The sequence below is a fragment of the Macaca mulatta genome, chromosome 17 (genome assembly GCF_049350105.2).
Source record: "Macaca mulatta isolate MMU2019108-1 chromosome 17, T2T-MMU8v2.0, whole genome shotgun sequence".
In the NCBI taxonomy this organism is placed as follows: Eukaryota; Metazoa; Chordata; class Mammalia; order Primates; family Cercopithecidae; genus Macaca; species Macaca mulatta.
This window is the reverse complement of record NC_133422.1, coordinates 31,994,828-32,018,406: the sequence shown is the minus strand read 5'-3', so window position 1 is coordinate 32,018,406 and position 23,579 is coordinate 31,994,828. Positions and strand designations below refer to the sequence as shown.

The 23,579-nt window shown below is 44.6% G+C and overlaps 1 protein-coding gene across 2 annotated transcripts in view; it reads left to right on the top strand.

Annotated features, from left to right (window-relative positions):
• The first annotated feature begins 13,457 nt into the window (after positions 1 to 13,457).
• Positions 13,458 to 23,579, top strand: part of CNMD (chondromodulin) — a 36,402-nt gene continuing 26,280 nt past the window's right edge. Inside the window, exons 1-3 of one of the 2 annotated variants that reach the window (XM_015121147.3) lie at positions 13,458 to 13,662; positions 14,116 to 14,256; positions 20,275 to 20,415. In XM_015121147.3, the coding sequence (XP_014976633.2) occupies positions 13,510 to 13,662; positions 14,116 to 14,256; positions 20,275 to 20,415 (435 nt within the window). In that variant the 5' untranslated portion in view covers positions 13,458 to 13,509. The remainder of the gene's footprint in view (positions 13,663 to 14,115; positions 14,257 to 20,274; positions 20,416 to 23,579) is intronic. The other variant, XM_015121146.3, reaches the window with a different exon arrangement.

Below are 23,579 nucleotides of genomic sequence, written 5' to 3'. Positions count from 1 at the left end.
ATGCTACGCAGTCTGCATAATTACAATTTTTAGTGACTATATGGTAGTCCATCAAATTGACACAATGTAATTTACTTAACTACTCACTCTTAAGTAGTTTCTGGTTTTTCTTTATTATGAATTACTCCACAATGATAATTTTCATTGTTATTGATTTGCCTCTTATTTTGGATGATTTCCTTGGAGCCAGAAATCAGTATATTCTTTTTTTTTTTTTGAGACGGAGTCTTGCTCTGTTGCCCAGGCTGGAGTGCAGTGGTGCAATCTCGGTTCACTGCAAGCTCTGCCTCCCGGGTTCACACCATTCTTTTGCCTCAGCCTCCCAAGTAACTGGGACTACAGGTACCCACCACCACACACCGCTAATTTTTTGTATTTTTAGTAGAGACAGTGTTTCACCATGTTAGCCAGGATGGTCTCAATCTCCTGACCTCGTGATCTGCCCACCTCAGCCTCCCAAAGTGCTGGGATTACAGGTGTGAGCCACCGCGCCTGGCCAAAATCCGTATACTCTTTAAAAAATAAATGTAAATGGATTCTGTTTTAAATTTTGTAACACACCAAAGATCCAAGGCCTTAGTGGAATTAACATCATGTGTGGTTATTTTTTTGCATTTTATTTAGTTTAGGTATCTAACAGATTTGTGCTGTAAATAGATAAAATCCTGTTCTCGCGGAGCTTACTTGCTAAGAGAAAGTACAAAGAGAATTTTTTCAAGAGTAAAATAATTTCTAAGTCTTCCCCAAAGAAAGGGTTTTTTTTTTTTTTTTCACTTTTGTTATCTTTCTGCCTTTTGTTATCTTTTCTCTCTTTTTAAAATTTCAACTTGTATTTTAGGTTCAGGAGTACATGTGCAGGTTTGTTACATGGGTGTGTTGTGTGATGCTGCAGTTTGGGGTACGAATGATTCTGTCACCCTGGTAGTGGACACAGTACGCAATAGGTAGTTTTCAACCCCCTCCCCTCTCTCCCTCCCTCCTCCCTTGAGTCATCCCCAGTGTCTATGGTTCCATCTTTATCTACCAACACTATAAAAATGCTAGAAGAAAATCTAGGAAATACCTTCCTGGACATAAGTCTCAGCAAATAATTTATGATTAAGTCGTCAAAAGCAATTGCAACAAAAACAAAAATTGATCAGTGGGACCTAATCCTTTCTATTTTTAAAGTCTGCCACATTCACCTCACATGGCTCAGCAAACATTGGTTTTTAAATAGGAGGTTTTTGTTATTGGACTTGTTGCCAGAGAGGGCCCCAAGGTGGGAGGAGGCCTGGACAGGGTGGAGGTGTAGCAGGGGTCCAGTTAAGAGACCACAGCAATATCCATGCTCACAGGATGAAGCCCTGTGAGGTATATGCGGAGATGTGAGGACAGGAAGTAGGAATGGTCAGAAGGGTGCAAATGCAGGTGACATTTCTCAGAATGGTCAGGGGTTGAAGATCAACTCGGTGTGCAATTGGATAAGTATGCTTGTTTGGCAGCTCATTTTCTTTTCTTTTTTTTTTTTTTTTTTTTTGAGATGGAGTCTTGCTCTGTCACCCAGGCTGGAGTGCAGTGGCACGATCTCGGCTCACTGCAAGCTCCGCCTCCCAGGTTCATGCCATTCTCCTGCCTCAGCCTCCCAAGTAGCTAGGACTATAAGCACCCACTACCATGCCCGGCTAATTTTTTGTACTTTTAATAGAGATGGGGTTTCACCATGTTAACCAGGATGGTCTTGATCTCCTGACCTCGTGATCCGCCCCCCAGAGTCCTGGGATTACAGGCATGAGCCACCGTGCCTGTCCTGGCAGCTCATTTTCAAATGATCCTGCCCCAGGCTTAGGAGCAAGAACAATAGATACCTGCAAACTCAGGTTCACCTGAAGTATTTCCAAATCTCTGAGCTCACCTGCCAAAAATGCTGCCCCAAGGGAGTCACTTGTTTAAGGTGACATCCCACCTCCCCATCAGCTTCTAGTTACACTGCAACCCACTCTTGAGTGAATGACTTATTATTATATCATCCACAAGGTGCCCTGAGGAAGAAGCCACTAGGCTAGGGAGTCAGGGGACCTGAGTCCTAGTCTTTGCTATATTGTTGTGGTAAGTCCCTTGATCTTGCCCAAATTCAGTTTAGTATCTGTACAATGGGGGTAGTAATGACTACCTGCCTGTTTGACAAGGTTTTGAGCTTCATGTGAAATCTTGCATGTGAATTCTCTTTGTAAACTCTGATGTACTACAGAGATGTTGGAGGCGTGAGGGAGCAGAAAGGGGAGGCAGGAAGCTGGTCATATCCCCAGCTGGATGGTGGATGGTAGAAAGCAGAGTCCTAAATGAATAAGATACAGGATAGGTAAATTCTGATGAGTGAGCCTGAAAATTTGCCTTAGGAAAAGGCTGCTGTTATAACAAAATTCCATGGACTGGATAGCTTAAGCAGCAGATGTTTATTTCTCACAGTTCTGGAGGCTATAAAGTTCAATGTCAAGGTGCCAGCAGATTCAGTTCCTGATGAGGGCTCTCTTCCTGGCTTGCAAACAGCCACCTTCTCACTGTGTTCTTACATGGTGGAGAGGGTGGGCTCTGGTTCTCTTTCTCTTCTTACAAAGACATGAATTCCATCATGGGCTCTCCACCCTCGTGATCTCATCTAAACTTAATCATCTCCCAAAGGCCCCGCCTCCAAGTACCATCACATTGGGGGTTAGGGTTCAACATATAAATTTTAGAGAGACACAAACATTCGGTCTATAGCAAGGGCTAACATTTGAGGACAAAGCACTGAGGGAAACAGACCTGAATGGGAGGCTGATGGGGCTTCAAGCACCCAGGACAAGAGGATGCCTGAGGATCCTCTTGGTGGTGAACAATGTTGTGAATCCTGCTTCTGTCACTTTCTAGAGTTGTACAAGCTGGACAGGTTACCAACTCTGCCATACCTCAACTACCTGTTCTAACATGGAGACTCATTTATTCACTCACCAGATACTTATTGAGCAGCTACTGTGTACCAGAAACTGTTCTCAGTGCTGGGGATTATAAAAAGGTGATTAAGACAGACTAAGTCCCTGCTTTTATGAAGCAAACATCCCCATGAGATGTACCAGTGCCCTGCGGGGGTCTCATGTAATCTACATGGCATGGGCATAGTAAGTGCTCTAGAATTGCTAGCTGCTATTATCATCTATTTCACCATTTTTCCTGGGGCTTGTCCTGTTAAGATGCTACGTGAATAGAACAAATGCATAGAAAGCCAGGGTATTAACCCAGAGGTCCATTCATATATTGCATCTGTTTGTATTTGCTTTGTGGATAGAACTTCCAGGGTCACCCCCGCACTGCTCATCTCACTGGGTAGCCAATATCTGTGCTATTCAACCACTCTCTGGGCTGTCTTCTCCAATGTGTCCAGAAGGGCATCGCTTATTTAGGAAATGACATGTTCCGAGTTATTAATACATTCCAAATATTAAAATTTCAGCCGAAGCACTGGGAAAATCATGGCAGGATCATAATTTAGGGAGGCCAGGTGGCTAATGAATGCTTGGTGCCCAGGAATATCTTGATTCCTCTGCCCCTCTCTCTCAATTAACAAAAGCGCTGATGATCTCGGGGCTGTTTCTGGCCAGCTGGGATAAATCAGCCCTCTGGCAGCTGCTCAAATGATGTATTTTAAGGGCACAGGCCATGTGGCTCACGATTGCAAAGCAATTGGGGTCACTGTGTTTGCATATGGATTAACTTGCTGTGCAGGGATCCTACCCGCTTACTGTGCCCGCTGTGGGTTAACACTCAGTAACTATTCAACAATGATAAAGAGGAGCCGGACCTAATGACCCTTCAGAATGCTCCCCATCTTCATTTCTCTCCATTCCTCTTTTTATTACTTGCAGCACAGAGAATTCAGTTGGCTTTCCTATTTTCAGAGTCCTTATTCTTCTTAGAAGTTTTCTACATTTGACAGAAAAAGGTATCTGGGTGACTATGGTTGGGAAAAAAACATACTGATAGGTTGAAAATTATTGGCCTGGCCCATTCTCCTTGGTGATTCCAAGGCAAGTCGCAAAAGTTAGAGTCGTTTTGAATAAACTATTAATTGGATGCGCTGTTCTCTGGGGAAATCCAGGGTAAGTCCCATTGATGGGCTTAGGTGGTAATTGCTCTGCTGTGAACAGTGTCTAGAAGTTCCCGAATAGTCTGTCTCCAGTCCCCTGAGCAATCATCTGTGGCACCAAGGAGGTAACTGACTTAGTCCCTATTTAGCCATTCAGTAAACATCTACCAGCAATCTACTGCATTCAACACACCATATTAAACATGGGAAGGTTCCTACGATGTAGAAGACAGTCCCAGCAAGCCAAGAGCTTGCTGTCTTACAAAAGGGATCACGGATTCACAAAATAAACACAACACAGTTCATACAGTTTAGGCAACAACAGTTTCATGATCATTGTGATGTGTGATCACAGGTCCTGGATTTTCTGAGCTCATTCTAATACTTCATTTTCTCTGTTATTATCCCCATAAATCAATGAAATATTCCAAAAATTCCAATAGTTAAAAATCCAAACTACATTTCTCAGACTACCTCTACTATTTGAAAGCAAGACAAAAATCCTCTGTTAAGCAGAAGTTCTGGTTTTTACCTAAAATGATGGCCACTGGCCACCTAAGTATTCTTACCATAGGTGACTGGCCCGCTGATGATTCTGCAGTGGTGATTAACAAGGAACATGAGCCTCTTCAGCAAGGTCTTCTGTACAATGACTTGGCGCATGTTTTCAATGGTCCTTGTCCCACTTTCTTTTCTTTTTCTTTTTTTTGAGATGGAGTTTCACTCTTGTCACCCAGGCTGGAGTGCAGTGGCGTGATCTCAGCTCACTGCAACCTCCGCCTCCCGGGTTCAAGTGATTCTCCTGCCTCAGCCTCCCGAGTAGCTGGGATTACAGGCACCCACAATCACACCCAGCTAATTTTTGTATTTTTAGTAGAGACAGGGTTTCGCCATGTCAGCCATGGCTGGTCTCAAACTCCTGACCTCAGATGATCCACCCACCACGGCCTCCCAAAGTGCTGAGATTACAGGCGTGAGCCACCGTGCCCGGCCCACTTTTCTCTTCATGTATTAATTTACTATCCTTCTGCCCAACGAACAACAGTAAATAAGACGCAGACCTGAACTCCCAGAAGCTTACTTGATGGTCTAGTGGGGACAACAGGCAATTAAACAGGTCAAGAGGAAAGCAGGGAAGGGACCAGAGCTTCAGATGTGCTTCAAAGGCATTTGGACTTGACTCTGATGGAACTAGGAGACACAGAAGGGTCTTGAGCAGAGGTGCGAGTGGACGTGAGTTGCACTTCAGAAAAGGTGATGTCACCACAGGGGAAGAGATGAAAAGGAGCAGGACTGAAGACAGTGAGGAGGTTCTTGTGTCATCCCAGAGATGACTGCCTCATAAAGCTCCACTGAAAGCGGTTTGAGTTCTTGAGAGCGGAAGGGTGAGATGGAGTCCACAAGCCAAGATACAGTCGCCGTGAGGGGTGCAGGGGCAGAGCATAGCTCCAATTATTTATACATAGTCTTGTATCACTATGCTCTGTGCAGGTCCTGCACACTCTGGTATTTGAATGAGAAGGAGGAAGCTTAGAGACACTCGGTAAAGATAACTTGAAAATTAACCTATCTGTGTGGACTAATATACTTTTAAAAGGCTCAAAATTTGCTAAACTAAAGGGAAGAAACCCTGTTTTGATGATTCCAAAAGGCAGATAATAAATGAATACCTGGTATTTGGCTTTAGAATATGACATTATTTTTTCTGGAGTGTATCTGTCATCAGTGCAATTTTTTTTTTATTTTGCCAATGTAAAAATGTTCCCTGCAGTAACTCCAAATAGGCTAGACAACAGGAAGTAGAAAAGGAAAAGCAAATAGAGCCCGTGAGCCACAAGGATGTAGGGTCTGTAATAATGCACAAAAAGTTAATTGCCGGGCCGGGCGTGGTGGCTCACGCCTGTAATCCCAGCACTTTGGGAGGCCAAGGCAGGTGGATCACCAAGTCAGGAGTTCAAGACCAGTCTGACCAACATGGTGAAACCCTCTCTCTACTAAAAATACAAAAATTAGCCAGGCATTGTGGTGGGCACCTGTAATCCCAGATACTCTGGAGGCTGAGGCAAGAGAATCACCTGAACCTAGGAGGCAGAGGTTGCAGTGAGCTGAGATTGTGCCACTGCACTCCAGCCTGGGAGACAGAGCGAGACTCTGTCTCGAATAAAAAAAAAAAAAAAAAAAAAAAAGTTAATTGCCTATGACAGCCAGATATCAACGCCCTCTCACCTCCCCTCCACCTAGGTTGTAAACATCAGTATCATCATCAGAAAATTCTAGAGATGCTTCAGTTGCTTGACTGGAGTAATTATGTTAGTGACATGGTGAAATTCCCTTAAAGGCTCTCCTTTATCTTCAACCACTTGTCCCTAAGCACCCTCCTTCTCCTAATCTAAACGCCGAGGTGTTCGGAAAGCTGTAGTGATGGAAAGCTGTACGTAAATGTAACTACAATAATAGTGCCATGAATTGGAGCTCTCCACTGCTTCCCAACCCTTCTGGAAGAGAGAAGCTCTGTATGGATTCCCAGGAGACAAGGGGCTGTTTCTGGTTCTCCACTGTCCATTCCAGGACTTGTTCCAGCACCCTCTATCTGCAAAATCTCTTCTGACATTCATGCATCCATTCATACTACCTTCTTCTCTCTCTCATCTCTGGCTAGGGAGTTCCACATAGAACATACTGCCACTCTCTGTCACAATTTCTGCAACTCCCTCACAGGTTTTTTGGTTTTATCCCTGTCGGGTCCCTATCATGCCCACAGCAACTGCTGTGGTGTAAATGTTTGTGTGCTCCCTGCCACATTCATATGTTGAAACCTAATCCCCAATGTGGTGGTACTGGGAGGAGGGACCTTTGGGAGATGGTGGGTCATACGGGCTCCTAGAATTAGTGTCTTTTTAAAGAGGACTGAGGGAGCTTGTTTGCTCCTTCCTCTGTGTGAGATGCAGTGAAAATGTTCCATCCTGAACCAGAGACTGAGCCCTCATTAGACACAAAGTCTGCTGGTGCCTTGGTCTTGCACTTCCAAGCCTCCAGAACTGTGATCAGTAAATTTCTATTGCTTATATGTTACCCCATTTAAGGTATTTTGTTATGGCAGCCTGAATGGATGAAAACAACAACTTCAAAATGCATGCTAATTTCAACACCTTTCCTTCAATATCCTCAACTCCTAGATGTGTCATGATCTCCAAACCTTTGTTAGTAAGTCCACGCTTTAGACCACATTTTTACGCAAAATTGGTCCACCCCTAAAATCTCAAAGTCTGAGTTCTCCTTCTCTGATTACAGACTTCTTAATTTCTCCCTCTCCTGTCCCATCCAGACACCATCATCATGCCAGTCCTTCCCTATTCCTGGTTCATGAACCTTTCCTCACTTCGTGGACCTTCCTTCCCAGCCCGTGTTCTAGAATCACCTAGACCCTGACTCTCTCTCCTTCTCAAGACAGCCTTCAATATCCAATACCCCACTGGGCACGGTGGCTCACACCTGTAATCTCAGCACTTTGGGAGGCCGAGGTGGGAGAATCACTTGAGGCCAGGAGTTGGAGACCAGCCTGGCCAACATGGAGAAACCCCGTCTCTACTAAAAATACAAACATTAGCCAGGCGTGGTGGCAGGCGCCTGTAGTCCCAGCTACTCGGGAGGCTGAGGGAGGAGAATCGTTTGAACCTGGGAGGCAGAGGTTGCAGAGAGCCAAGATCATGCCACTGCACTCCAGCCTGACAGAGCGAGACGCGTTTCAAAAAAAAAAAAAAAAAAAAAAAAAAAAGCCAGTACTCCTAACATCTTCCACGTTCCTCTAACCTGCTCTGTCCGTTCAGTGCTGATGGGGAGTCTTGGCTCCTTCATGTTCTCCAGCCCCAAGTGGTTGCTGCTCTTATAAATTCTTATTGTATTTCTCATGCAACTGATGTCAACTTCTCCCACACTCCCTAAACCCTGCTGGCTGCTCCAGCCTCTTTGTCTCAGCAGATGGTCTTCTTGGCTTATTTACTGACACTCTCAAGTACAACATCTGCACTTGAATTTTCACAGCTCTTCAACTTAACACGTCCAAAACTCATCCAGTCATCCTGACTTCCTCCCTCACTCACCTCACACTCAGCCAGTCTCCAGAGCATGTTGATTCTACCTCCTGCAGCATGGATCTGAAATCCTAATGGACTCCTTCGGATTAATATTTCTTCCCATCTGTATCACTTACAATTATTCTAGTTCAGACCAACATCATCTCTTGCCTGGACCACTGCAAGAGCCTCCTAAAGGGTCTACTCTTGGCCAGGTTCAGTGGCTCATGCCTGTAATCCTAGCACTTTGAAAGGCCAAGGGAGGAGGATCGATTGAGGCCAGCAGTTCAAGACCAGCCTGGGCAATGTAACGAGACACTACCTTTACAAGATAAATATATGTGTATATTAATTAATCAGGCATGGTGCATGCCTGTAGGAAGCTGAGGGAGGAGGAACACTTGAGCTCAGGAGTTCAAGGTTACAGTGAGCCTTGATCCCACTACTACACTCCAGCCTGGGCAACACAGCCAGACCCTGACTTTAAAACATTAAAATAAGGCCAGGCACGGTGGCTCACTCCTGTAATCCCAGCACTTTGAGAGGCAAAGGCGGGCAGATTACCTGATGTCAGGAGTTCCAGACCAGCCTGGCCAACATGGTGAAACCCTGTCTCTACTAAAAATATAAAAGTTAGCCAGGTGTGGTGGCGAGCGCCCGTAATCCCAGCTACTCGGGAGGCTGAGGTAGGAGAATTGCTTGAACCCAAGAGGCAGAGGTTACAGTGAGCTGAGATCGTGCCACTGTACTCCAGCCTAGGCAACAGAGAGAGACTCCATCTCAAAAGAAAAAAAAAAAGTAAAATTAAAAAAAACTACCCCTTCTATTTCACCCACTCCAGTTTGATTATTCTACTCCACAGTGACCAAAATGATATTTTTAAAATGCAAACCAGATCATATCATTCCACTGCTTTAATCCCCTTAATGACTTCCCAATACTAAAAGGAAATTTTTCAAAATTCTTAACATAGCCTAGAAGACTTTATTAGCCGAGGTAACTGTCTCTCTCTGTAGAGTCATCTCTGGCCACTCTTTCTTTTATTCTCTACAATCTAGCTTTCCCTTTTTCCAATGCCAAACTACCATTTCATGGCCTTCTAATACGCTGTCCCTCCACATTTCCCACACCCTTTCACCCATCTCCTTTCCCATTTGGAAAATTCCATTTCCCATCTGGAAAATTCCTCTGCTCTCAGTTTTCAACCTAAATTACACTTCTTCAGGTACTTTCCCCCTTCCCCACTCAGGGTAAATTAGATGTTATACGATCTTAGTGTAGCCTATGTTTTTTCCTCATACTGTGTGTCACAAATGCAATGACATCATATTTTGTGATTACCTGCTTAATGACCATGTTTTCCACTATTCTATAAGCTCATCAAGAGCAGGAGCCATGTCTCATTTGCTCAATACTGTGTGCCCAGACCTGGCACAGTGCCTGAGAGCAGAGTTGGGTTATAACCTCCAGAGAATGAGCCTACGGGTGGGCCCAGCAGCAAGGTGGGTGGAGGAAAGCAAGCCTGTGAAAGGGGGCACCCCTTTGATTTCATTCTTCACAAGTGTCTAAGTTCATTTTGTGCTGCTAAAACAGAATACCACAGGCCAGTTAATTTATAAACCAAGCTTATTTGGCTTATGGTTCTGGCAGCTGGGAAGTCCAAGAGTAAGGTGCTGTACCTGATAAGGGCCTTCGTGGCAGAAGGTGGAAGGGCAAGAGAACACATGCCCATGTGAGAAAGGGAAAGGGGGCTGAACTCCTTTTATCCTTTTATCAGGAACCCACTCTCACAATAACTAACCCACTCCTGCAGTAGTGGAATTAATCCTTTCACGCAGAGGCAGACCCCTCATGACCTAATCATCTCTTAAAGGTCCACCTCTCGACACCTGCATTGGGAATTCAGTTTCCAGCACATGAATTTCGAGAAACACATTCAAACCACAGCAGTGAGCCTCCCAGTCTTGCTCCCTTACTGCTTTTTCTACTGCCTTTTCATTATCTATAACCATCATCATGTGAACACACCACCTTAAAGTTGTTGAAAATATGCCACTTTAGGAGAATGTGCTCAGAGGAGGCAACTGATTTCCATACCCACTCGTCACCCCTCACGCCCTGGTCAGCTACTTTCTGTATATTATGTGTTAAAAATGTATGAATGAGACAAGGTCTTGCATTTCCCCTGATTCCTCGACCTCTCGTCAATGTCTGTTTGACCCCAAAGTATCCACTCACCACTCATTCCCTCAAGTCCTTCTCTCCTTCTCAAGGTTCATCAAGGGAAGGTGGTACCTTCCTTGATCCTCTAACTCCCCTCATCTAACCTCCTTAGATTCATCCTTCTTCCCCTCAAGTTGAAAGTTCTTGAAAGAATTGTCTCCATTTGTAGCATTCACTTCCTCCCCACCTACTCACTGTTATTTAGTGCTTTATTCACTCAGTTCCTGAGTAGCTAATACGTCTTCACAACATAGAATTCAAAACATTCCAGAAGGTTCACAGTTAAGCATCATTCTACTGGTCTCCCCAAGCTTCACATTTTCCTCAGCGGCAACCCCCACTACCAGCATCTTGTTTGTCTTTCCAGAAAGCATGTACTTACATTTATTCTTGTTTGTGTTTCTTTATACAAATGGAAGCATTTCTATGCATTTTCTACCTTTAGCTTTTTTCACTTAAAGTACCTTAGAGAGTGTTCTATCTACATCACGATATCCAAAGCTGCCTCATTCTTTTAAAGGGCTGCCAAAGCCCCATGGTGAGAATGGATCATAAATTCTCTACTCTGGACATTGAGGATATTACTCGTGCTTTGTTCTAACAAACATGCTGCAGTGAGCATCGTTGCACATACAGGATTTTTCCACCTTTGTGAGTGCATCTGTAGGATAAATTCATAGAAACGAAACAGCACTTTGCATTTTGGAATCAAATTGCTCTCCATAGAAGTTGTACCAATTCACCCACTACAGTAGTCCATAAATTCACTGCCCCTCATATTCCTCAACAGATTGTTTTAACAAGCGTTTTTATGTTTTTCCAGTGAACCAATCTACTTTTAATTTGCATTTCCTTGTATGAATGCAGTTGTTGCCGGGCGTGGTGGCTCATGCCTGTAATCCCAGTATTTTGGGAGGCCAAGGTGGGCGGATCACTTGAGGTCAGGAGTTCAAGACCAGCCTGGTGAACATGGTGAAACCCCATCTCTATTAAAAATAGAAAAATTAGTCAGACATGGTGGCTGGCGCCTGTAATACCAGCCACTTGGGAGGCTGAGGCAGGAGAACCACTTGAACCCGGGAGGTGGAGGTTGCAGTGAGCCAAGATCGCACCAGTGCACTCCAGCCTGGGTGACAGAGCAAGACTCTGTCTCAAAAAAAGAAAAGAAAAGTAGGCAAAACAATGCTGTTGTGCATTCTTCTTACATTTAAGAGCCCTTTGTACTTCTTGTTTCACCAACTCTCTGTTTCCATTCTTTGCCCATTTTTTCTACTACATTTTTGGTCTTTTGGTTTTCCTAGGAAAACACTATACAAGAAAACTAGTTCCTTGTCGTGGTATAAGTTGCAAATATTTTTAATTACTCTGTAACCCTTTGCAATGTGTCTTCTGTGTCCAGGGAAGCAAATGGAACTATTGTCTCGCTGGTTCCCCATGGCCTCCTGGTTGTGCCCTTCCAAGGCCTTTCTCTGTGCTCATTTTTTTTTTTTTTCAGCATTTGACAATGCTGACCCACCCTTTTTGAATGTGCCTTTAAAAATTACATGTACTACTTTGTATTGCACCATCTCCCACCTCTCTGATGGTTACTTCTCTTATTCCTTCACCAAAATTCCTGTGAAGAGATCTTTGAACTCTGCCTCAGCAGTTCCCCAGGGATGAGCCCTGGCAGAAGATCTTGCTGGAGTTTTTTCCAAGCACCTTAAGTCTAGTGTGATGCGCAGACAGCTATTTCCATAGCTGAGTCCAAGGCAGGCTCAGCATATTTCCTTGGGTCTTTTACTTTTCATCCCCACATCAAGCTCAACATGTCTAAAACTGTTCCTTCCAACTTTTTCACTTCCCTGGGGTTCCTATCACTCTCCCAATCCTCCTAGGTCTGAATCCTCCAGTTCCCACAGCCCAGGAGTTGCCAAGTCCTATCAATTCTTCTGTGAAAGTCATCTCCTCCACTTCTGCCCTCCTTCCCAGACCCAGGTCATCATGCTTGTCACCTCACTCTTTATCATGTGTCTTGGATGATTCTTCAACACTTTTTCCTTCGGCAGTCCTGCACATGCAATCTCCCGCTGCCCTTTGGGGAAGCCTCAATCCCTCCCATGCACCAGTGCTCCTCACTTACACCTCACCAGAGGGCTCTGCACAAAGCTAGAATCGAATGTGAATTAAGGAAGCCTGGATCCAAATGAAGTACCATGTATCCTGGAACTGGAAGATGGCATTTCCGAAAGTGAAAATTTTATATATATATACACACACACATATATATACATATATAACATATAGATATATACACACACACACATATATATATTTGTGTTATTCCTTTGGACACATCAGTTCTCTCTCTCTCTCTCTCTCTCTGTGTGTGTGTGTGTGTGTGTGTGTGTGTGTGCTCGCGCGCGCGCTTTGCCATTATTGCTTTTGTTTGCACTTATTTAATTTATTCAACCAACCAGCGTGTACTTTTATTCTGGTCTCCCAAACTCCTTCCCTCCAGCCCCGCTCTACTTAGCTCTCACTTTTGCTGCAGGTGTACCCACCCCCTAGAAAAATTGGTGGCAAGGAGCCATCTCCAAGACCCTGCTCCGTTTTCCAGTCCCAGGGACCATCCAGCAATGCCAGGCCAGTGAGAAGGTGGCCTAACCCTGACACTCTTAGGCCAGTGTCTCCTGTCCACCTGCGCCACTCTGCTGTCTTCTCCTTCACCTTCCATGAGCCATCTTTCCCCCACCCCCACCCCAACACACACATACAAAGACCCTGCAGGAAATGGCCTCCAGCCAGGTGTCACAGCAGAGTCCGCTGACATTCTAAGACATCCTCGGTGCATGGCTAGTTGCTCTGGCACTTGAGTATTTCTTTGGGTCCCAGGATTCAGCATCCCGCTCTGAGGGACGCAACCACCCTCACACATTCAGAGTCACCGGGATGCTGTTTGGGGGTCAGTAGACAGGATAGAGTGAGGAGAAAAGGGGGCATCCGGGAGTGCAGGACGAGCTGCCCGCGGCAGGAGAGAGAAGGGAGGAGAGAGGTGAGGCCCTGGAAGGGGTGGGGACCGCTGGGCTGGCCCAGGCGGGACCGTGCACCCTGTGTGCGCGCGGCGTTGAAATGCCCTGCACGTCGGGGCAGCGGGACAGAGCTCAGGGCGCCCAGGGAGTCTGCGAGCGCCTCGCTCCTCCTGCCGCAACCATGACAGAGAACTCCGACAAAGTTCCCATTGCCCTGGTGGGACCTGATGACGTGGAATTCTGCAGCCCCCCGGTGAGTACCGCCAGGGATTCCACACGCAGGGTCCGGGGTGAGTATCTGGTTCCACAAGTCCGACTCAGGGATGCGTGCCACCGAATGAGTGTGTTGGCGGGGGGGATAAATTTGGGTTCCAAATGTGTGCGTGGGGTGTCGCCCCACGCGTATGAGTGTGCAGGGGGCACGGCATCCACAGGCGGGTACGGAGGGGCGTCCCGTGGCCAGTGGAGGGTGCAGGTCCTGGGGCGAAGGCCCCGCGCTGCGAGGTTTGCTCACCGCACTTCCTCGCCCGATGGCAAAGGACCCTCGGGAGCGAGCGCGGCGAAAGAGGCACCCGTAGAAGCCCGGGCCAGCTGTTTCCCGCCCGACTCCCCACTCCCTGGGGGCCACCGTGTGGGCCCGGGTGCGCGCGGGGCGCAGGTGCGGGCGGCACAAACGTGACGGTCCCTCTCCCACCCCGGTCCGCAGGCGTACGCTACGGTGACGGTGAAGCCTTCCAGCCCCGCGCGGCTGCTCAAGGTGGGAGCTGTGGTCCTCATTTCAGGGGCGGTGCTGCTGCTCTTCGGGGCCATCGGGGCCTTCTACTTCTGGAAGGGGAGCGACAGTCACGTAAGTCCAGAGGGCGGCGCGCGGGGACACCCGTGTTGCTCACGGTGCCCCTAGGGGGAGCCCAAGCGCGGGCCAGCGAGGGGCGCGCGGCGGCTGCCGCAGGACCCCTCGGGGCCAGCGTGAGCTCCCCTCTCCGGTCCCACTCTGGCACGCAACTTTCCGCCTTAGGTCAACTTTGTAGAAAAGCAAGTGAAGGATTCACGGGAGAAGACTGAAGCGTAGAGTAGGGGAGAATGCAGTGGACGGTCCGAGAAAGGCCGTTTTCGGTCATCTCCCGCTAAGCAGTGGCGCGACAGTGGGGAAGGCACGTTACCTTTTGGCCTCAGTGTACTCCTCCTTAGGGAAAAAATGGAACTGGATGATCTCGAAGGCCTCTCCCTGCTGAGAAAGGCTATGGATGTAAAATCCAGGACAAAGATAGTGGAGGAATATTCAGACCCATATTCAGACCCATTGGGAAGGAATTTTTGCCTTTCAGAAGGTTTTTTTGTGACCTAGCCATGAACATTCGCTTCTCTCTCTGGAAAACAAAAACAACAAACAAACAAACAAACAAAAAGTCTAACTTCCTTAAAGGTGGAAAATCTCTTTAACAATTAATTCTGGCCTAGTCATCACATGTGATTTAATAGTAGGTGTTTTACTGACTGCTGTCCTACTTTCTTTGTATGCAACTATTTATTTTAAAGCTCCATGGCTCTCGAGGAGTATAAAGACTGCCTCTAAGTTGACTGGGCAGAGCTCCAGTGTGTTCTCTAAATACTCTGAATGTGTTCACCTATGTAAAAGGGGGCATTTTATCTTGATGACCACTGCCAGGTCTGGTATAAGCTTATTTCGACTAATGGAAAAGAATTCCATCTCCAGGGCACACACAAAGGGTTCTTTCATAATCACTATCCTCAGAGGATCGGTGATTGCTGTTTTTTCCTCTCTCTCCTACCATGAAATGCAAGGCATGAACGAATTCCAGTACTTACAGAAAATGGTGCTGAAAGCAATTCAACCATTTTACACATCACATCTTCTGCAGTCACTGCATAATTTGTATTTTTAACTCAAATGTCTAATGTAGATAAGCATGCCATTTAGCACCGAGTCTGTTTTAGAGACTATATCAAATTTACAAGCATCGATTTGTAAGATCTGAATTGCACTGTATTTTGTGGGTATTTGAAAAGTGCCTTAATGTATTTGTATTTTAAATATAGAAGCTGGGCCAGATGCTCATGTTTGAAACAGCAAATGTGAATAAGAGAATGATTTCAATATCTACATCTCCATTAATAGCGGGGTTTAGATTGTCATCTCTTTGGGGAATTCTGTGGTTTTAGAATGTAAACGATATCTTTTTTTTTTTTTTTCTTTTGAGACGGAGTCTTGCTCTATCGCCCAGGCTGGAGCGCAGTGGTGCCATCTCGGCTCACTGCAAGCAAGCTCCGCCTCCCGGGTTCACTCCATTCTCCTGCCTCAGCCTCCCAAGTAGCTGGGACCACATGCGCCCGCCATTGCGCCCGGCTAATTTTTTGTATTTTTAGTAGAGAAGGGGTTTCACCGTGTTAGCCAGGATAGTCTCGATCTCCTGACCTCGTGATCTGCCTGCCTCGGCCTCCCAAAGTGCTGGGATTACAGGCGTGAGTCACCGCCTGTAGATAGCATTTAAAATGCTATCTTTTAAATAACAAAGCCTCAGTGGTATAGGTCAATGGGGGATAAAAATAGCTATGCTTTTTTTGGGTAAAGATTCTGGACATGATATATATTTTAAAATGAATACCAGTTGGCATTTAATTATTCAAGGTAAACTTCACTAACTGACAAGCTTCTTTTTTTTTTTTTTTTTTTTTTTTGAGACGGAGTCTGGCTCTGTCGCCCGGGCTGGAGTGCAGTGGCCGGATCTCAGCTCACTGCAAGCTCCGCCCCCCGGGTTTACGCCATTCTCCTGCCTCAGCCTCCCGAGTAGCTGGGACTACAGGCGCCGCCACCTTGCCCGGCTAGTTTTTTTTTTTTTTTGTATTTTTTAGTAGAGACGGGGTTTCACCGTGTTCGCCAGGATGGTCTCGATCTCCTGACCTAGTGATCCGCCCGTCTCGGCCTCCCAAAGTGCTGGGATTACAGGCTTGAGCCACCGCGCCCGGCCTGACAAGCTTCTAAAAAGAGAGATTAAACAATCATACTGAATAAGCACAACTCCCTTTTTCATATCTTTTACTTTACTGCAAGATGATTGGTTGTCTGGTTCAGGAGAGCAGTATTAAATTCTAAGAATTCAGAGGAACAGTGACACACATTTTATTGCCAACAATCAAAGTTATTACTATATCCTATACAGACAGGAGAATGAAGAAAATCACGATAGTTTTTTTCTCCCTGATCCATATGACTTAAGTATGAAAAACAAATCACAAAATACTAAATAGAGTAACTTTGGCACCATCTAGGCATAGCACATACACAGGTCTCTTTGCCTGAATACAAATCTAGATAGCTCAGACAAAATGTAATCAAAAAAGGTAAGTCTCTGTCAAACAAAAAGACTTGTCATACCAGATGGATTATCCACTCTTTGGGGATTATCTGTGCCTCGGCTCCTCTGTATTGGTTTATAGAGGAGAACCAGCTATAATTCACCACCTATGCCTTTCATGTGGGGAAATCTCCTTAGGACAGGTTTACTGAAATTTAGTTGGAGGACTATGAAGCACCGGAGTACTAATAATCAGGGTACAACTGAACTGGTCTCCAATATTGAGGCCATTTTTCATCCACATTATTGTAAATGGAACAAGGCACTGAAATATGGGAGATTTCCACCAGTATGAGATAACTGACAACCCCACCCTGTGGGATGAGGGAAGGAGATCATTGCTTGGGGCCTTTCCTCTCAGACTAATTTTTCTAGACATTTTCCCAAACATGTAATTAATCTTATAGAACGTAGGCCTTGTTAAAAACTCATTAGCAAATATCCTTGGCTGTAAAAGGCACCATATTGAGCAGAATTTTGGGAAATAATAAATTTCATCTTATTTGGATAAAAATATCCTTGGGTGTCCACAGTTCCACGGACTTAGAGCAGATAAGGTAAATGCTGCTCCAACAGCCCAGCCTCGTCCCCAGCTCAGAGTCTAGTCTGTTAGAAACTGGACTGCCTCCTCCTCCTCCAACCTCCCCCAGTAGCTTTAAGAGGGCATGAGCTTTTCACTGCTGTCCCCATGCAGATGGCGCGGTGCACATAAAAGGTGGGCTGCAGGCTGGCCATGGTGGCTCAGGTCTGTAATCCCAGCACTTTGGGAGGCTGAGGCAGGAGGATCACTTGAAGTCAAGAGTTCAAGACCAGCCTGGCCAGCATGATGAACTTCCATCTCTACTAAAAATACAAAAAAGTTAGCCAGGCATGGTGGCGCATGCCTGTAGTCCCAGCTCCCTGGGAGGCTGAGGCAGGAGAATGGCTTAAACCTGGGAGGCAGAGGTTGCAGTGAGCCAAGATTGTGCTACTGCACCCCAGCTTGGGTGACAGAGTAAGACTCCATCTCAAAAAAAAAAAAAAAAAAAAAAAAAAAGGTGGGCTGCAGCTGCACAACCAAGATGCCCTACTGCCCTACGTCAAGCTTGTCCTGCATGCGGCCCAGGGCGGTTTTGGATGCAACCCAACACAAATTCGTACTTTCTTAAAACATTATGAGATTTTTTTTTTAGATTTTTTTTAAAAACTCATCAGCTATCGTTAGTGTTAGTGTATTTTATGTGTGGTCCAAGACAATTCTTCTTCTTCAATTGTGGCCCAGGGGAGCCAAAAGATTGGACACCCCTGCACCTAGTTAGGGAGGCTTTGTTGGGGAGAAGACAGCCAGAGGTAGTGGTGGAGGAATTTCAGTGGTGTGAAATTCAGACCACAGACCACTCTTCTAGTGTGACAACCTTGTCTCCTTAAGAACTGCTAAGAATTTAGAAATGGGTATGTTCTTAAATGTTGCATTGCTTCACTAGTAAAAGCTTATGTGCAATGTTCTTAAAAAAAAACAAAAAACTGAACCTCTTGTCACATGAGTGGAAGATATTCACATGGGTGTTGCCTGCCAGGCTCCTTCTGACAGTTGTCACTGACCCACATGAACACTGACTGCTCAGAGAGCACCGGACAGAACAGAGCCTGCTTTCCAAACCTCGCCTGCAGGAGTCTCACAGCCAAAGAAAACAGGTTTCCCAAACCTGGCTGATCATAAGGGCCACCTGAGGGGCAAGGGGAAAAGAGACTGGTGGGCTGTGCTCTAGCTCCACTAAATCAGAACCCCTAGGAGTGGTTCTTGTGATCAGGGAAGCCTAGGAGACAGTAAATTGCAGACATCTAAGTTCCTCCTAAAGAGACAGGGAAGGAGGGGCGATGAGGGACACTGGTATTTTCTGTCCTGCTGAATGAATGCTATTCCTAAAAGGGTGCTGGATAGCAAAGCCATTTCTGTATCTCTGCTGATAATAAAATAGTGCACTGTGGGTCTTGTAATAATGAGTCTTCTGCAAGAAATAGATCCAACAGTAACAGATCCTTTTTCCAGTGTTTGTGCACGTAGCAGTCACTTTTCATAATGAGGAAGAAAAATCAGACTTGAATTGGATGTGAGCTATTTGCAGTTTTGACTGGCTGACCTGACATTAAGTAGCAACAGTTTTTCATCAGTTCTCACTCCTCCCCTTTAAGGATTTATATATATGTGTACATATACATCTACAATTTATATATAAGATATGTAATATATCATATGTAAGATACATAGATATACATCCATATGCATCTAAATCCAAAAAACAAACCCACCTCCTAGCCCTGACACACAGAAAGGTCTACCAGGACAGCAGCACACCGAGCAGGAGCAGCATCTGAGTTATTTTGAAACCAGTGCAGTAATCAGGTGTCTGAGCCCTTTGGGTCGGCTAATTAGTGGCAAACTTAAAAAAAAAATGTTTTAAGTGTTGAAATTTGTCTTTCTAACAAAATGTTACTCAGAAATGCAACACATAAGACAGAAAAAGCAGAGCCACTCTGGTTAGACTGTGGATGGACAGGAGAGAACAGAGTGCTACAGTGCCATCCTCACCTCTAGGTCATGCCCATGAGATCCCAACAGTTCTAAGTACACGGATGAAAGCCACCTATGAGGTCCAACTTCATTCTACACTCGCGGCAACTCACAAGATCCAGAGATGAGTGGTGTGGCCACCTGTTTTCCTGATTCCTGGACCAGTGCTGTTCTGCAGTGCCAGGTCCCTTCCCCTCTTCCACACACCCCACACATCTCATAACAAAATGCCCTACAGCACCATGGGCCTGCCCCATAGAGTCGTTCAGGGAGTACTACTGTTTTGAACTGAAACAAACGTGCACATTGGCCTTCCTCTCCACACATGCTGCTCTATATCAAGCGTACCCTGGTCCTGTCTGCAGTCCTTTTCATATACCTAATACCATATACCATATGCCTAAGGCACTCCATGCCTAATCTTGACCAAAGGATGAAAACAACTTGTGAAACTGAGGTGCCACTGCAGACGTATTCAGCTGGGAGTCCAATTAACCTTCTGCCTCCTCAATTTCCATTTATCCATCAATAGTTCTCAACCCAGTTGCATAATAGAGTTGAGCTTTAGAATAAGAAAGACCTATGCCCACGCGCCCTCCCCACAGCTTCTGATTTGATTTGTCCAGGGTGAAACCCAGGCATGGTACCCAGAGAGTCTACCCAGATGCTTCTAAAGTACAGCCAGCATTACAAATTACTGAGCTATTGGAATAGGTGTCAGAGACAACCAAAGGTTTTACTCGTAAGGTGTTTTTAAGGAAATCATTGCATTAACTGATTGCTGTATGAATGAAGTCTTCGTATATAAATGTATTATTATTAAGGACTATCCCAAGTATCTCTGAAACATATGGACGCTACCTCATACACTGCCGTTCTAAAGATGAGCCCTGAATTGCTCAAAAGAGAAAACATCACTAACTCTTATGCTCACTTTCAGATTTACAATGTCCATTACACCATGAGTATCAATGGGAAATTACAAGATGGGTCAATGGAAATAGATGCTGGGAACAACTTGGAGACCTTTAAAATGGGAAGTGGAGCTGAAGAAGCAATTGAAGTTAATGATTTCCAGAATGTAAGTATATTTCATGCATTTACAGAGTTTAACCAGGCAAGCCTGGGGGACTTTTCTAATTCATGGAGAAGCAGCATTTCTCACACACATCCAAACGGTAACTGTTCTTTATAGCAGCTGTAATGCCACTAATCCACATACGTCATATAGCATATTCTCTTTGAGAAAGGACCAAACTTTGTCCTTCATATTTGCGAAAGAAAAAACAACACTTCAGTTGTAAAATACCAAAAACAAAAAGAACCACATTCATTGAATTCATGTACATAAGGATTTAGCTGTTTTGAAAAATTTTTTTTACTTCTAGGAAACTAAAGGTATTTCCTGGAAATCAAAATAAAACTTGATTTTTAAATGTGGAAAAAAAAAAAAAAACCATAGCACTGAAAAGAACAAGTTCTTCTTAGAATTATATAAAGTCTTGGCAGAAAGACTTGAAGGAGCTACTTCTTTTCAAGCGAATTTCTGTAACATGATGAATGAAATGCTCAAAACTATCCAAGAATGTTGTGAGATTTGAAATTTAAATTTCTGAAGTAGAGGGAAATTTTAATGACCTAATAATCTCATCAGCAACAAGTGGGATCTATTTACATACTTTTCTCAATTCCGATTTCCTATTTAATCCGGAAAATTACCATGAGCAAATTCTCCTATTATGGCATATGTTTTCTGACCATAGCATATTAGAGATAAAACATGCACACCTCCTTTGAAGAGGAGACACTGTTTTGTTTTGATTTTTTAACAAAAATTTCATTTACAGGCAATTTGAGACATTAAGCTGTGCAGCAATGTTTCAGTGTACATCTGCAAACCAAAGTGCCACTCCAGGCCGAATTTCCTGTTGGTCAACATAAATTTTTTTTTTTTTTTTTTTTTTTTGAGATGGAGTCTCGCTGTGTTGCCCAGGCTGGAGTGCAGTGGTGGGATCTCGGCTCACTGCAAGCTCCGCCTCCCGGGTTCACGGCATTCTCCTGCCTCAGCCTTCTGAGTAGCTGGGACTAGAGGCGCCCGGCACCACGCCCTGCTAATTTTTTTGTATGTTTAGTAGAGACGGGGTTTCACTGTGTTAGCCAGAATGGTCTCGATCTCCTGACCTCGTGATCTGCCCGCCTTGACCTCTCAAAGTGCTGGGATTACAGGCGTGAGCCACCGCGCCTGGCCTGGCCTGGCCAACATATATATTTTATGCCCTTTCATGTTTTATGATGAGGAAGAGGCATTACTATTTGTGTTCTCCTGTTAAATCTGCAGATGGAGTAGGTGAAACTTCATAATGAAAAAAGACTCTTGAAAATAATGTCTCTTCTGATAGTTTATTGGTCCACAAACACCTCATCGACCCATCTTCCTCTGATTGATGAGAAAAGCTAAAGATGCTTTTCATTTGAGTGAAAGCACTCCTCTTGTTGGTACCAAAATATACCTCATAAGTCCATTTGAATACCCAACAGATGCTAACATTAGAGCTGCTGTGATGTTAGATATTATTTGATCATGACAAGGACTGACTGACTATGTTCAGAATGATCTCTGCCCTGGGGACAGCCTCTGCAGCTCTGTATGTGCCCAGCTGCACTTTGTTTAGTCATAGCTTTGCCAATGATTCTGGTCAATGCACACGTATAATTTCTCTGCACTTATTAAAGGCTTTTACTGCAAGACACAGGATAGGGTAAAATCATTTTTTCTTTGTACTTCTCAATATAAACTAATAAAATGTGACTCCCCAACACACATTATTCAATCCAGAAATTGAATGCCTGTGGTATGCCGCAATATTAAGATATGCAAAAGGAGCTACAGAGATTAATAAGAAAAGATTCGTCTTTCCTGAGATGTTCATGTATCAAAAATATTCTTCTAACATATTTTAATCCCAAACCTGTATTTCTGTTTTATAATCCTTTGGTTCTTTTCTCATAATGGTATCGATTGTGTTTTGTTCTCGTAGACCAGCAGGGCCACAGATATTTTATAAACTGATCAATTCTCTTTGATAGCTTCCACATTTCTCTAAGTCAGAACTGGTGAGTAGAACATTTTTTTGATGGATAGAACCTGTTGTGGGTTTAAACAAGCCTGAACTTTTGAAAACACATGAATCAGTCACTATGGTACCTATGCTATTACTTTCTCCTGTATTTTGAATCAACAGTCAAATTCAAGAAGCATTTATTGAGACATACTGTGTGCAAGGGATGGTGCTAAGCAGGGGGAATGCAAAAATGATTGACTCTTCCCTCAAGGATCCTTCAGTTCAGTCCAGGAGGCAGACACACACACAGAAATAGCTTCAGGTTCGCCTGGAAAATGTGTTCCAATGGGCTATGAACAGAGAGGAAACATCCTTGCTGAAAAGGGGACTGGAGCAGGTCTTACAGAGGTGGTGATGGCCAAATCAGGTCCTGAAGAATGATTAGGATTTCAACCGTCAGACAGGTAGGGGAGAGCTCTCCAGGCCCAGGGAAAAATAGCGAACATGAATGTGCAGGCTTGTTCCAGGGTTCTAATTCTAAGTAGCCCAGTTCAGCCCAGCTTGGGGAAGGAAAGAAGATGGGGATACAGGTGGGGCTAGATCACAAAAGGTTTTGAATTGTAAATGAACAGTCTCCCCGGTTCATCCAGGACCCCACCAAGCTTTTAGTAGAACCCAGTGGGAAAAAACAACCCCCAAGGAAGGATAGCACTGAAAAAAGTGCTCCAGGCTCTCCACCCTGAGAGATAGAAAAGCCAAGTTCATTCAAGCTGTGTGAGTTACACTCCAGTTATACTCTCACAAACACCAGCGCTGTGCTTTAAGCCAACCCCCTTAGACTGAATGCCCCATTTATATAACAAAAAGCCTTAGAAATTGAAAGAATAAACTGATGGGTATATGGGTGTTCACTGTATAATTCTTTTAATTCTGTGAATATTTGAAATTTTTTATTTAAAAAGCTAGAGAAAGTAAAGACAGCATAACCTATCAATTCAGCCTCCAACTACAAGGTAAAGGAAAAAGAAAATGAAACTAATTTATATTAAAAATATGGACTTCATATGTAAATGTTCAGCCAGATGCACTAAAAGACATAAAGTCAAATACTTATAGTATAGTAGTAGTTGAATGACTGTCAGTGCCACAGCCCAAAATGCAGACAGACACAAGTGTGTGTTGG